The 16,402-nt window shown below is 32.3% G+C and overlaps 1 protein-coding gene across 12 annotated transcripts in view; it reads right to left on the reverse strand.

Annotated features, from left to right (window-relative positions):
- LOC130297385 (platelet endothelial cell adhesion molecule-like) overlaps nucleotides 1–16,402 on the reverse strand; it is a 385,117-nt gene that overhangs the window by 78,018 nt on the left and 290,697 nt on the right. For 8 of the 12 annotated variants that reach the window (XR_008849503.1, XM_056549812.1, XM_056549810.1 and 5 more), the window contains 2 exons: nucleotides 9,577–9,633; nucleotides 9,424–9,507 (listed from right to left, as the gene is read on the reverse strand). Coding sequence is in view for 10 of the 12 variants with exons in the window: in XM_056549812.1 (XP_056405787.1) it covers nucleotides 9,424–9,507; nucleotides 9,577–9,633 (141 nt within the window). In the remaining 2 variants the exon portion in view is untranslated. The remainder of the gene's footprint in view (nucleotides 1–9,423; nucleotides 9,508–9,576; nucleotides 9,634–16,402) is intronic. The other 4 variants (XR_008849504.1, XM_056549808.1, XM_056549814.1 and 1 more) reach the window with 1 other exon arrangement.

Below are 16,402 nucleotides of genomic sequence, written 5' to 3' on the forward strand. Positions count from 1 at the left end.
ATCCTGTATACAATGTATCCCGGTGTACAGTATAATAATATATCCTCTATACAATGTATCCTGGTGTACAGTATATAATATATCTCCTCTATACAATGTATCCTGGTGTACAGTATATAATATATCCTCTATACAATGTATCCTGGTGTACAGTATATAATATATCCTCTATACATGTATCCCTGGTGTACAGTATATAATATATCCTCTATACAATGTATCCTGGTGTACAGTATATAATATATCCTCTATACAATGTATCCTGGTGTACAGTATATAATATATCCTCTATACAATGTATCCTGGTGTACAGTATATAATATATCCTCTATACAATGTATCCTGGTGTACAGTATATATAATATATTCCTCTATACAATGTATCCTGGTGTACAGTATATAATATATCCTCTATACAATGTATCCTGGTGTACAGTATATAATATATCCTCTATACAATGTATCCTGGTGTACAGTATATAATATATCCTCTATACAATGTATCCTGGTGTACAGTATATAATATATCCTCTATACAATGTATCCCTGGTGTACAGTATATAATATATCCTCTATACAATGTATCCTGGTGTACAGTATATAATATATCCTCTATACAATGTATCCTGGTGTACAGTATATAATATATCCTCTATACAATGTATCCTGGTGTACAGTATATAATATATCCTCTATACAATGTATCCTGGTGTACAGTATATAATATATCCTCTATACAATGTATCCTGGTGTACAGTATATAATATATCCTCTATACAATGTATCCTGGTGTACAGTATATAATATATCCTCTATACAATGTATCCTGGTGTACAGTATATATAATATATCCTCTATACAATGTATCCTGGTGTACAGTATATAATATATCCTCTATACAATGTATCCTGGTGTACAGTATATAATATATCCTCTATACAATGTATCCTGGTGTACAGTATATAATATATCCTCTATACAATGTATCCTGGTGTACAGTATATAATATATCCTCTATACAATGTATCCTGGTGTACAGTAATATAATATATCCTCTATACAATGTATCCTGGTGTACAGTATATAATATATCCTCTATACAATGTATCCTGGTGTACAGTATATAATATATCCTCTATACAATGTATCCTGGTGTACAGTATATAATATATCCTCCTATACAATGTATCCTGGTGTACAGTATATAATATATCCTCTATACGATGTATCCTGGTATACAGGTATATAATATATCCTCTATACAATGTATCCTGGTGTACAGTATATAATATATCTCTATACAATGTAATCCTGGTGTACAGTATATAATATATCCTCTATACAATGTATCCTGGTGTACAGTGTATAATATATCCTCTATACAATGTATCCTGGTGTACAGTATATAATATATCCTCTATACAATGTATCCTGGTGTACAGTATATAATATATCCTCTATACAATGTATCCTGGTGTACAGTATATAATATATCCCTCTATACAATGTATCCTGGTGTACAGTATATAATATATCCTCCTATACAATGTATCCTGGTGTACAGTATATAATATATCCTCTATACAATGTATCCTGGTGTACAGTATATAATATATCCTCTATACAATGTATCCTGGTGTACAGTATATAATATATCCTCTATACAATGTATCCCGGTGTACGGTATATAATATATCCTGTATACAATGTATCCCGGTGTACAGTATATAATATATCCTCTATACAATGTATCCTGGTGTACAGTATATAATATATCCTCCTATACAATGTATCCTGGTGTACAGTAATATAATATATCCTCTATACAATGTATCCTGGTGTACAGTATATAATATATCCTCTATACAATGTATCCTGGTGTACAGTATATAATATATCCTCTATACAATGTATCCCGGTGTACGGTATATAATATATCCTGTATACAATGTATCCCGGTGTACAGTATATAATATATCCTCTATACAATGTATCCTGGTGTACAGTATATAATATATCCTCCTATACAATGTATCCTGGTGTACAGTGTATAATATATCCTCTATACAATGTATCCTGGTGTACAGTATATAATATATCCTCTATACAATGTATCCTGGTGTACAGTATATAATATATCCTCTATACAATGTATCCTGGTGTACAGCATATAATATATCCTCTATACAATGTATCCTGGTGTACGGTATATAATATATCCTCTATACAATGTATCCTGGTGTACGGTATATAATATATCCTCTATACAATGTATCCTGGTGTACAGTATATAATATATCCTCTATACAATGTATCCTGGTGTACAGTATATAATATATCCTCTATACAATGTATCCTGGTGTACGGTATATAATATATCCTCCTATACAATGTATCCTGGTGTACAGAATATAATATATCCTCTATACAATGTATCCTGGTGTACAGTATATAATATATCCTCTATACAATGTATCCTGGTGTACAGCATATAATATATCCTCTATACAATGTATCCTGGTGTACGGTATATAATATATCCTCTATACAATGTATCCTGGTGTACGGTATATAATATATCCTCTATACAATGTATCCTGGTGTACGGTATATAATATATCCTCTATACAATGTATCCTGGTGTACGGTATATAATATAACCTCTATACAATGTATCCTGATGTACAGTATATAATATATCCCTCTATACAATGTATCCTGGTGTACAGTATATAATATATCCTCTATACAATGTATCCTGGTGTACAGTATATAATATATCCTCTATACAATGTATCCTGGTGTACGGTATATAATATATCCTCTATACAATGTATCCTGGTGTACGGTATATAATATATCCTCTATACAATGTATCCTGGTGTACAGGTATATAATATATCCTCTATACAATGTATCCTGGTGTACAGTATATAATATATCCTCTATACAATGTATCCTGGTGTACAGTATATAATATATCCTCTATACAATGTATCCTGGTGTACAGTATATAATATATCCTCCTATACAATGTATCCTGGTGTACGGTAATATAATATATCCTCTATACAATGTATCCTGGTGTACGGTATATAATATATCCTCTATACAATGTATCCTGGTGTACGGTATATAATATATCCTCTATACAATGTATCCTGGTGTACAGTATATAATATATCCTCTATACAATGTATCATGGTGTACGGTATATAATATATCCTCTATACAATGTATCCTGGTATACGGTATATAATATATCCTCTATACAATGTATCCCGGTGTACAGTATATAATATATCCTCTATACAATGTATCCTGGTGTACAGTAATATAATATCCTCTATACAATGTATCCTGGTGTACAGTATATAATATATCCTCCTATACAATGTATCCTGGTGTACAGTATATAATATATCCTCTATACAATGTATCCTGGTGTACAGTATATAATATATCCTCTATACAATGTATCCTGGTGTACAGTATATAATATATCCTCTATACAATGTATCCTGGTGTACAGTATATAATATATCCTCTATACAATGTATCCTGGTGTACGGTATATAATATATCCTCTATACAATGTATCCTGGTGTACAGTATATAATATATCCTCTATACAATGTATCCTGGTGTACGGTATATAATATATCCTCTATACAATGTATCCTGGTGTACGGTATATAATATATCCTCCTATACAATGTATCCTGGTGTACAGTATATAATATATCCTCTATACAATGTACCCTGGTGTACAGTATATAATATATCCTCTATACAATGTATCCTGGTGTACAGTATATAATATATCCTCTATACAATGTATCCTGGTGTACAGTATATAATATATCCTCCTATACAATGTATCCTGGTGTACAGTATATAATATATCCTCTATACAATGTATCCTGGTGTACAGTATATAATATATCCTCTATACAATGTATCCTGGTGTACAGTATATAATATATCTCCTATACAATGTATCCTGGTGTACAGGTATATAATATATCCTCTATACAATGTATTCTGGTGTACGGTATATAATATATCCTCTATACAATGTATCCTGGTATACGGTATATAATATATCCTCTATACAATGTATCCTGGTGTACAGTATATAATATATCCTCTATACAATGTATCCCGGTGTACAGTATATAATATATCCTCTATACAATGTATCCCGGTGTACAGTATATAATATATCCTCCTATACAATGTATCCTGGTGTACAGTATATAATATATCCTCTATACAATGTATCCCGGCGTACAGTATATAATATATCCTCTATACAATGTATCCTGGTGTACAGTATATAATATATCCTCTATACAATGTATCCTGGTGTACAGTATATATAATATATCCTCTATACAATGTATCCTGGTGTACAGTATATAATATATCCTCTATACAATGTATCCTGGTGTACAGTATATAATATATCCTCTATACAATGTATCCTGGTGTACAGTATATAATATATCCTCTATACAATGTATCCCGGTGTACAGTATATAATATATCCTCTATACAATGTATCCCGGTGTACAGTATATAATATATCCTCTATACAATGTATCCTGGTGTACAGTATATAATATATCCTCTATACAATGTATCCTGGTGTACAGTATATAATATATCCTCTATACAATGTATCCTGGTGTACAGTATATAATATATCCTCTATACAATGTATCCTGGTGTACAGTATATAATATATCCTCTATACAATGTATCCCGGTGTACGGCATATAATATATCCTCTATACAATGTATCCTGGTGTACAGTATATAATATATCCTCTATACAATGTATCCTGGTGTACAGTATATAATATATCCTCTATACAATGTATCCTGGTGTACAGTATATAATATATCCTCTATACAATGTATCCTGGTGTACAGTATATAATATATCCTCTATACAATGTATCCTGGTGTACGGTATATAATATATCCTCCTATACAATGTATCCTGGTGTACGGTATATAATATATCTTCTATACAATGTATCCTGGTGTATGGTATATAATATATCCTCTATACAATGTATCCTGGTGTACGGTATATAATATATCCTCTATACAATGTATCCTGGTGTACAGTATATAATATATCCTCTATACAATGTATCCTGGTGTACGGTATATAATATATCCTCTATACAATGTATCCTGGTGTACGGTATATAATATATCCTCTATACAATGTATCCTGGTGTACGGTATATAATATATCCTCTATACAATGTATCCCGGTGTACAGTATATAATATATCCTCTATACAATGTATCCTGGTGTACAGTATATAATATATCCTCTATACAATGTATCCTGGTGTACGGTATATAATATATCCTCTATACAATGTATCCTGGTGTACGGCATATAATATATCCTCTATACAATGTATCCTGGTGTACGGCATATAATATATCCTCTATACAATGTATCCTGGTGTACGGCATATAATATATCCTCTATACAATGTATCCTGGTGTACGGTATATAATATATCCTCTATACAATGTATCCTGGTGTACGGTATATAATATATCCTCTATACAATGTATCCTGGTGTACAGTATATAAATATATCCTCTATACAATGTATCCTGGTGTACGGTATATAATATATCCTCTATACAATGTATCCTGGTGTACAGTATATAATATATCCTCTATACAATGTATCCTGGTATAACGGTTATATAATATATCCTCCTATACAATGTATCCTGGTGTACGGTATATAATATATCCTCTATACAATGTATCCTGGTGTACAGTATATAATATATCCTCCTATACAATGTATCCTGGTGTACAGTATATAATATATCCTCTATACAATGTATCCTGGTGTACAGTATATAAGATATCCTCTATACAATGTATCCTGGTGTACAGTATATAATATATCCTCTATACAATGTATCCTGGTGTACAGTATATAATATATCCTCTATACAAATGTATCCTGGTGTACGGTATATAATATATCCTCTATACAATGTATCCTGGTGTACAGTATATAATATATCCTCTATACAATGTATCCTGGTGTACGGTATATAATATATCCTCTATACAATGTATCCTGGTGTACGGTATATAATATATCCTCTATACAATGTATCCTGGTGTACAGTATATAATATATCCTCTATACAATGTATCCTGGTGTACGGTATATAATATATCCTCTATACAATGTATCCTGGTGTACAGTATATAATATATCCTCTATACAATGTATCCTGGTGTACGGTATATAATGTATCCTCTATACAATGTATCCTGGTGTACAGTATATAATATATCCTCTATACAATGTATCCTGGTGTACAGTATATAATATATCCTCTATACAATGTATCCTGGTGTACAGTATATAATATATCCTCTATACAATGTATCCTGGTGTACGGTATATAATATATCCTCTATACAATGTATCCTGGTGTACGGTATATAATATATCCTCTATACAATGTATCCTGGTGTACGGTATATAATATATCCTCCTATACAATGTATCCTGGTGTACAGTAATAATAATATCCTCTATACAATGTATCCTGGATGTACAGTATATAATATATCCTCTATACAATGTATCCTGGTGTACAGTATATAATATATCCTCTATACAATGTATCCTGGTGTACAGTATATAATATATCCTCTATACAATGTATCCCTGGTGTTACAGTATATAATATATCCTCTATACAATGTATCCTGGTGTACAGTATATAATATATCATCTATACAATGTATCCCGGTGTACAGTATATAATATATCTTCTATACAATGTATCCTGGTGTACGGTATATAATATATCCTCTATACAATGTATCCTGGTGTACAGTATATAATATATCCTCTATACAATGTATCCTGGTGTACAGTATATAATATATCCTCTATACAATGTATCCTGGTGTACAGTATATAATATATCCTCTATACAATGTATCCTGGTGTACAGTATATAATATATCCTCTATACAATGTATCCTGGTGTACAGTATATAATATATCCTCTATACAATGTATCCTGGTTGTACAGTATATAATATATCCTCTATACAATGTATTCCTGGTGTACAGTATATAATATATCCTCTATACAATGTATCCTGGTGTACAGTATATAATATATCCTCTATACAATGTATCCTGGTGTACAGTATATAATATATCCTCTATACAATGTATCCTGGTGTACAGTATATAATATATCCTCTATACAATGTATCCTGGTGTACAGTATATAATATATCCTCTATACAATGTATCCTGGTGTACAGTATATAATATATCCTCTATACGATGTATCCTGGTGTACAGTATATAATATATCCTCCTATACAATGTATCCTGGTGTACAGTATATAATATATCCTCTATACAATGTATCCTGGTGTACGGTATATAATATATCCTCTATACAATGTATCCTGGTGTACAGTATATAATATATCCTTTATACAATGTATCCTGGTGTACAGTATATAATATATCCTCTATACAATGTACAGTCAATACAGTGTTGTGTGATTTGCAGTATACAGTGATGTGCAGTATATATAGTGATGTGCAGTATACAGTGATGTGCAGTATATACACTGATGTGCAGTATATACAGTGATGTGCAGTATATACAGTGATGTGCAGTATATACAGTGATGTGCAGTATATACAGTGATGTGCAGTACAGTGATGTGCAGTATACAGTGATGTGCAGTATATACAGTGATGTGCAGTATATACAGTGATGTGCAGTATACAGTGATGTGCAGTATATATAGAGATGTGCATTATATACAGTGATGTGCAGTATATACAGTGATGTGCAGTATACAGTGATGTGCAGTATATATAGTGATGTGCAGTATATATAGTGATGTGCAGTATACAGTGATGTGCAGTATACAGTGATGTGCAGTATATACAGTGATGTGCAGTATACAGTGATGTGCAGTATATACAGTGATGTGTAGTATATACAGTGATGTGCAGTATACAGTGATGTGCAGTATACAGTGTTGTGCAGTACATATAGAGATGTGCAGTATACAGTGTTGAGCAGTATACAGTGATGTGCAGTATGTATAGTGATGCGCAGTATACAGTGATGTGCAGTATATAGTGATGTGCAGTTTATACAGTGATGTGCAGTATATATAGTGATGTACAGTATACAGTGATGTGCAGTATATATAGTGATGTGCAGTATACAGTGATGTTCAGTATACAGTGATGTGCAGTATATACAGTGATGTGCAGTATACAGTGATGTGCAGTATATACAGTGATGTGCAGTATACAGTGATGTGCAGTATATATAGTGATGTGCAGTATACAGTGATGTGCAGTATATACAGTGATGTGCAGTATACAGTGATGTGCAGTATATATAGTGATGTGCAATATATACAGTGATGTGCAGTATACAGTGATGTGCAGTGATGTACAGTGATGTGCAGTATACAGTGATGTGAAGTATATAACACTGATGTGCAGTATATACAATGATGTGCAGTATATATAGTGATGTGCAGTATGCAGTGATGTGCAGTATGCAGTGATGTGCAGTATATACACTGATGTGCAGTATATACAGTGGTGTGCAGTATATATAGTGATGTGCAGTATATACAGTGATGTGCAGTATATATAGTGATGTGCAGTATGCAGTGATGTGCAGTATATACAATGATTTGCAGTATATACAGTGATGTGCAGTATGCAGTGAGGTTCAGTATATACCCTGATGTGCAGTATATACAGTGATGTGCAGTATATATAGTGATGTGCAGTATACGCTGATGTGCAGTATACACTGATGTGCAGTATATACAGTGATGTGCAGTATATACAGTGATGTGCAGTATATATAGTGATGTGCAGTATATACAGTGATGTGCAGTATATACAGTGATGTGCAGTATACAGTGATGTGCAGTATATATAGTGATGTGCAATATATACAGTGATGTGCAGTATACAGTGATGTACAGTATACACTGATGTGCAGTATACAGTGATGTGAAGTATATACACTGATGTGCAGTATATACAATGATGTGCAGTATATATAGTGATGTGCAGTATACAGTGATGTGCAGTATGCAGTGATGTGCAGTATATACACTGATGTGCAGTATATACAATGATGTGCAGTATATACAGTGATGTGCAGTATATACAATGATGTGCAATATATACAATGATGTGCAGTATGCAGTGATGTTCAGTATATACCCTGATGTGCAGTATATACAGTGATGTGCAGTATATATAGTGATGTGCAGTATACACTGATGTGCAGTATACACTGATGTGCAGTATGCAGTGCAGTCTCCTGTACAGTACACACCATTTTTGTGGTCACCTGGGGGGGTGTCTGCTCTGTCCCCGTTGGCTTCTGTCTGCTCCTCCTGGTGGTTCTGCTGGGTGTTTCCTGTACATAATGCACACAGTCATATAATGCTCTATGAGCTCAGGACTTCTCCCCCCATCCTCCACTCACCTGGACTCTCTTCTCCTGTTCTCAGAATGTGGAGCTCATCCTCGTTCTTCACGTTTCCTGTTATCAGATAAAAAAAAGTCACATGACACAGGGAGGTACTATATATACTCCACATAATACTAAGGTAGTGGTACTATATATACTCCACATAATACTAAGGTAGTGGTACTATATATACTCCACATAATACTAAGGTAGTGGTAATATATACTCCACATAATACTAAGGTAGTGGTACTATATATACTCCACATAATAATGAGGTAGTGGTACTATATATACTCCACATAATACTAAGGTAGTGGTACTATATATACTCCACATAATACTAAGGTAGTGGTACTATATATACTCCACATAATACTAAGGTAGTGGTACTATATATACTCCACATAATACTAAGGTAGTGGTACTATATATACTCCACATAATACTAAGGTAGTGGTAATATATACTCCACATAATACTAAGGTAGTGGTACTATATATACTCCACATAATACTAAGGTAGTGGTACTATATATACTCCACATAATACTAAGGTAGTGGTACTATATATACTCCACATAATACTAAGGTAGTGGTAATATATACTCCACATAATACTAAGGTAGTGGTACTATATATACTCCACATAATACTAAGGTAGTGGTATTATATATACTCCACATAATACTAAGGTAGTGGTACTATATATACTCCACATAATACTAAGGTAGTGGTACTATATATACTCCACATAATACTAAGGTAGTGGTAATATATACTCCACATAATACTAAGGTAGTGGTACTATATATACTCCACATAATACTAAGGTAGTGGTATTATATATACTCCACATAATACTAAGGTAGTGGTACTATATATACTCCACATAATACTAAGGTAGTGGTAATATATATACTCCACATAATACTAAGGTAGTGGTACTATATACTCCACATAATACTAAGGTAGTGGTACTATATATACTCCACATAATACTAAGGTAGTGGTACTATATATACTCCACATAATACTAAGGTAGTGGTAATATATAAACTCCACATAATACTAAGGTAGTGGTACTATATACTCCACATAATACTAAGGTAGTGGTACTATATATACTCCACATAATACTAAGGTAGTGGTACTATGTATACTCCACATAATACTAAGGTAGTGGTACTATATATACTCCACATAATACTAAGGTAGTGGTATTATATATACTCCACATAATACTAAGGTAGTGGTACTATATATACTCCACATAATACTAAGGTAGTGGTACTATATATACTCCACATAATACTAAGGTAGTGGTATTATATATACTCCACATAATACTAAGGTAGTGGTACTATATATACTCCACATAATACTAAGGTAGTGGTACTATATATACTCCACATAATACTACGGTAGTGGTACTATATACTCCACATAATACTAAGGTAGTGGTACTATATACTCCACATAATACTAAGGTAGTGGTATTATATATACTCCACATAATAATGAGGTAGTGGTACTATATATACTCCACATAATACTAAGGTAGTGGTACTATATATACTCCACATAATACTAAGGTAGTGGTACTATATATACTCCACATAATACTACGGTAGTGGTACTATATACTCCACATAATACTAAGGTAGTGGTACTATATATACTCCACATAATACTAAGGTAGTGGTACTATGTATACTCCACATAATACTAAGGTAGTGGTACTATATATACTCCACATAATACTACGGTAGTGGTACTATATATACTCCACATAATACTAAGGTAGTGGTACTATGTATACTCCACATAATACTAAGGTAGTGGTACTATATTCTCCACATAATACTACGGTAGTGGTACTATATATACTCCACATAATACTAAGGTAGTGGTACTATGTATACTCCACATAATACTAAGGTAGTGGTACTATATACTCCACATAATACTAAGGTAGTGGTACTATATATACTCCACATAATACTAAGGTAGTGGTACTATGTATACTCCACATAATACTAAGGTAGTGGTACTATATACTCCACATAATACTAAGGTAGTGGTACTATATACTCCACATAATACTAAGGTAGTGGTACTATATATAATCCACATAATTCTAAGGTAGTGGTACTATATACTCCACATAATACTAAGGTAGTGGTACTATGTATACTACGCATAATACTAAGGTAGTGGTACTATATATACTCCACATAATACTAAGGTAGTGGTACTATATATACTCCACATAATACTAAGGTAGTGGTACTATATATACTCCACATAATACTAAGGTAGTGGTACTATGTATACTCCACATAATACTAAGGTAGTGGTACTATATATACTCCACATAATACTAAGGTAGTGGTATTATATATACTCCACATAATACTACGGTAGTGGTACTATATATACTCTACATAATACTAAGGTAGTGGTACTATATATACTCCACATAATACTAAGGTAGTGGTATTATATATACTCCACATAATACTAAGGTAGTGGTATTATATATACTGCACATAATACTAAGGTAGTGGTACTATATATACTCCACATAATACTATGGTAGTGGTACTATATATACTCCACATAATACTAAGGTAGTGGTATTATATATACTCCACATAATACTAAGGTAGTGGTAGTATATATACTCCACATAATACTAAGGTAGTGGTACTATATATACTCCACATAATACTAAGGTAGTGGTACTATATACTCCACATAATACTACGGTAGTGGTACTATATATACTCCACATAATACTAAGGTAGTGGTACTATATATACTCCACATAATACTAAGGTAGTGGTAGTATATATACTCCACATAATACTAAGGTAGTGGTACTATATATACTCCACATAATACTAAGGTAGTGGTACTATATATACTCCACATAATACTACGGTAGTGGTACTATATATAATCCACATAATACTAAGGTAGTGGTACTATTTATACTCCACATAATACTAAAGTAGTGGTACTATATACTCCACATAATACTAAGGTAGAGGTACTATATATACTTCACATAATACTACGGTAGTGGTACTATATATACTCCACATAATACTAAGGTAGTGGTACTATGTATACTCCACATAATACTAAAGTAGTGGTACTATATACTCCACATAATACTAAGGTAGTGGTACTATATACTCCACATAATAATGAGGTAGTGGTACTATATATACTCCACATAATACTAAAGTAGTGGTACTATATATACTCCACATAATACTAAGGTAGTGGTACTATATATACTCCACATAATACTAAGGTAGTGGTACTATGTATACTCCACATAATACTAAGGTAGTGGTACTATATATACTCCACATAATACTAAGGTAGTGGTACTATGTATACTCCACATAATACTAAGGTAGTGGTACTATATATACTCCACATAATACTAAGGTAGTGGTACTATATATACTCCACATAATACTAAGGTAGTGGTACTATGTATACTCCACATAATAATGAGGTAGTGGTACTATATATACTCCACATAATACTAAGGTAGTGGTACTATATATACTCCACATAATACTAAGGTAGTGGTACTATATATACTCCACATAATACTAAGGTAGTGGTATTTTATATACTCCACATAATACTAAGGTAGTGGTACTATATATACTCCACATAATACTAAGGTAGTGGTACTATATATACTCCACATAATACTAAGGTAGTGGTACTATATATACTCCACATAATACTAAGGTAGTGGTACTATATATACTCCACATAATACTAAGGTAGTGGTACTATATACTCCACATAATACTGAGGGAGTGGTATTATATATACTCCACATAATACTAAGTTAGTGGTACTATATTCTCCACATAATACTACGGTAGTGGTACTATATATACTCCACATAATACTAAGGTAGTGGTACTATGTATACTCCACATAATACTAAGGTAGTGGTACGATATATACTCCACATAATACTAAAGTAGTGGTACTATATACTCCACATAATACTAAGGTAGTGGTACTATATACTCCACATAATACTACGGTAGTGGTACTATATATACTCCACATAATACTAAGGTAGTGGTACTATGTATACTCCACATAATACTAAGGTAGTGGTACTATGTATACTCCACATAATACTACGGTAGTGGTACTATATATACTCCACATAATACTAAGGTAGTGGTACTATATATACTCCACATAATACTAAAGTAGTGGTACTATATACTCCACATAATACTAAGGTAGTGGTACTATATACTCCACATAATAATGAGGTAGTGGTACTATATATACTCCACATAATACTAAGGTAGTGGTACTATATATACTCCACATAATACTAAGGTAGTGGTATTATATATACTCCACATAATACTAAGGTAGTGGTACTATATATACTCTACATAATACTAAGGTAGTGGTACTATATATACTCCACATAATACTAAGGTAGTGGTACTATATATACTCCACATAATACTAAGGTAGTGGTACTATATATACTCCACATAATACTAAGGTAGTGGTACTATATATACTCCACATAATACTAAAGTAGTGGTACTATATATACTCCACATAATACTAAGGTAGTGGTACTATATATACTCCACATAATACTAAGGTAGTGGTACTATGTATACTCCACATAATACTAAGGTAGTGGTACTATATATACTCCACATAATACTAAGGTAGTGGTACTATGTATACTCCACATAATACTAAGGTAGTGGTACTATATATACTCCACATAATACTAAGGTAGTGGTACTATGTATACTCCACATAATACTAAGGTAGTGGTACTATATATACTCCACATAATACTAAGGTAGTGGTACTATATATACTCCACATAATACTAAGGTAGTGGTACTATGTATACTCCAAATAATAATGAGGTAGTGGTACTATATATACTCCACATAATACTAAGGTAGTGGTACTATATATACTCCACATAATACTAAGGTAGTGGTACTATATATACTCCACATAATACTAAGGTAGTGGTACTATATATACTCCACATAATACTAAGGTAGTGGTACTAAATATACTCCACATAATACTAAGGTAGTGGTATTATATATACTCCACATAATACTGAGGGAGTGGTATTATATATACTCCACATAATACTAAGGTAGTGGTACTATATATACTCCACATAATACTAAGGTAGTGGTACTATATATACTCCACATAATACTAAGGTAGTGGTACTATATATACTCCACATAATACTAAGGTAGTGGTACTATATACTCCACATAATACTGAGGGAGTGGTATAATATATACTCCACATAATACTAAGGTAGTGGTACTATATACTCCACATAATACTAAGGTAGTGGTACTATATATACTCCACATAATACTAAGGTAGTGGTACTATATATACTCCACATAATACTAAGGTAGTGGTACTATATATACTCCACATAATACTAAGGTAGTGGTACTATATATACTCCACATAATACTAAGGTAGTGGTAATATATAAACTCCACATAATACTAAGGTAGTGGTACTATATACTCCACATAATACTACGGTAGTGGTACTATATATACTCCACATAATACTAAGGTAGTGGTACTATGTATACTTCACATAATACTAAGGTAGTGGTACTATATATACTCCACATAATACTAAGGTAGTGGTACTATATATACTCCACATAATACTAAGGTAGTGGTACTATGTATACTCCACATAATAATGAGGTAGTGGTACTATATATACTCCACATAATACTAAGGTAGTGGTACTATATATACTCCACATAATACTAAGGTAGTGGTACTATATATACTCCACATAATACTAAGGTAGTGGTATTTTATATACTCCACATAATACTAAGGTAGTGGTACTATATATACTCCACATAATACTAAGGTAGTGGTACTATATATACTCCACATAATACTAAGGTAGTGGTACTATATATACTCCACATAATACTAAGGTAGTGGTACTATATATACTCCACATAATACTAAGGTAGTGGTACTATATACTCCACATAATACTGAGGGAGTGGTATTATATATACTCCACATAATACTAAGGTAGTGGTACTATATATACTCCACATAATACTACGGTAGTGGTACTATATATACTCCACATAATACTAAGGTAGTGGTACTATGTATACTCCACATAATACTAAGGTAGTGGTACGATATATACTCCACATAATACTAAAGTAGTGGTACTATATACTCCACATAATACTAAGGTAGTGGTACTATATACTCCACATAATACTACGGTAGTGGTACTATATATACTCCACATAATACTAAGGTAGTGGTACTATGTATACTCCACATAATACTAAGGTAGTGGTACTATGTATACTCCACATAATACTACGGTAGTGGTACTATATATACTCCACATAATACTAAGGTAGTGGTACTATATATACTCCACATAATACTAAAGTAGTGGTACTATATACTCCACATAATACTAAGGTAGTGGTACTATATACTCCACATAATAATGAGGTAGTGGTACTATATATACTCCACATAATACTAAGGTAGTGGTACTATATATACTCCACATAATACTAAGGTAGTGGTATTATATATACTCCACATAATACTAAGGTAGTGGTACTATATATACTCCACATAATACTAAGGTAGTGGTACTATATATACTCCACATAATAATGAGGTAGTGGTACTATATATACTCCACATAATACTAAGGTAGTGGTACTATATATACTCCACATAATACTAAGGTAGTGGTACT

Source organism: Hyla sarda, chromosome 13 (genome assembly GCF_029499605.1).
Source record: "Hyla sarda isolate aHylSar1 chromosome 13, aHylSar1.hap1, whole genome shotgun sequence".
NCBI lineage: Eukaryota > Metazoa > Chordata > Amphibia > Anura > Hylidae > Hyla > Hyla sarda.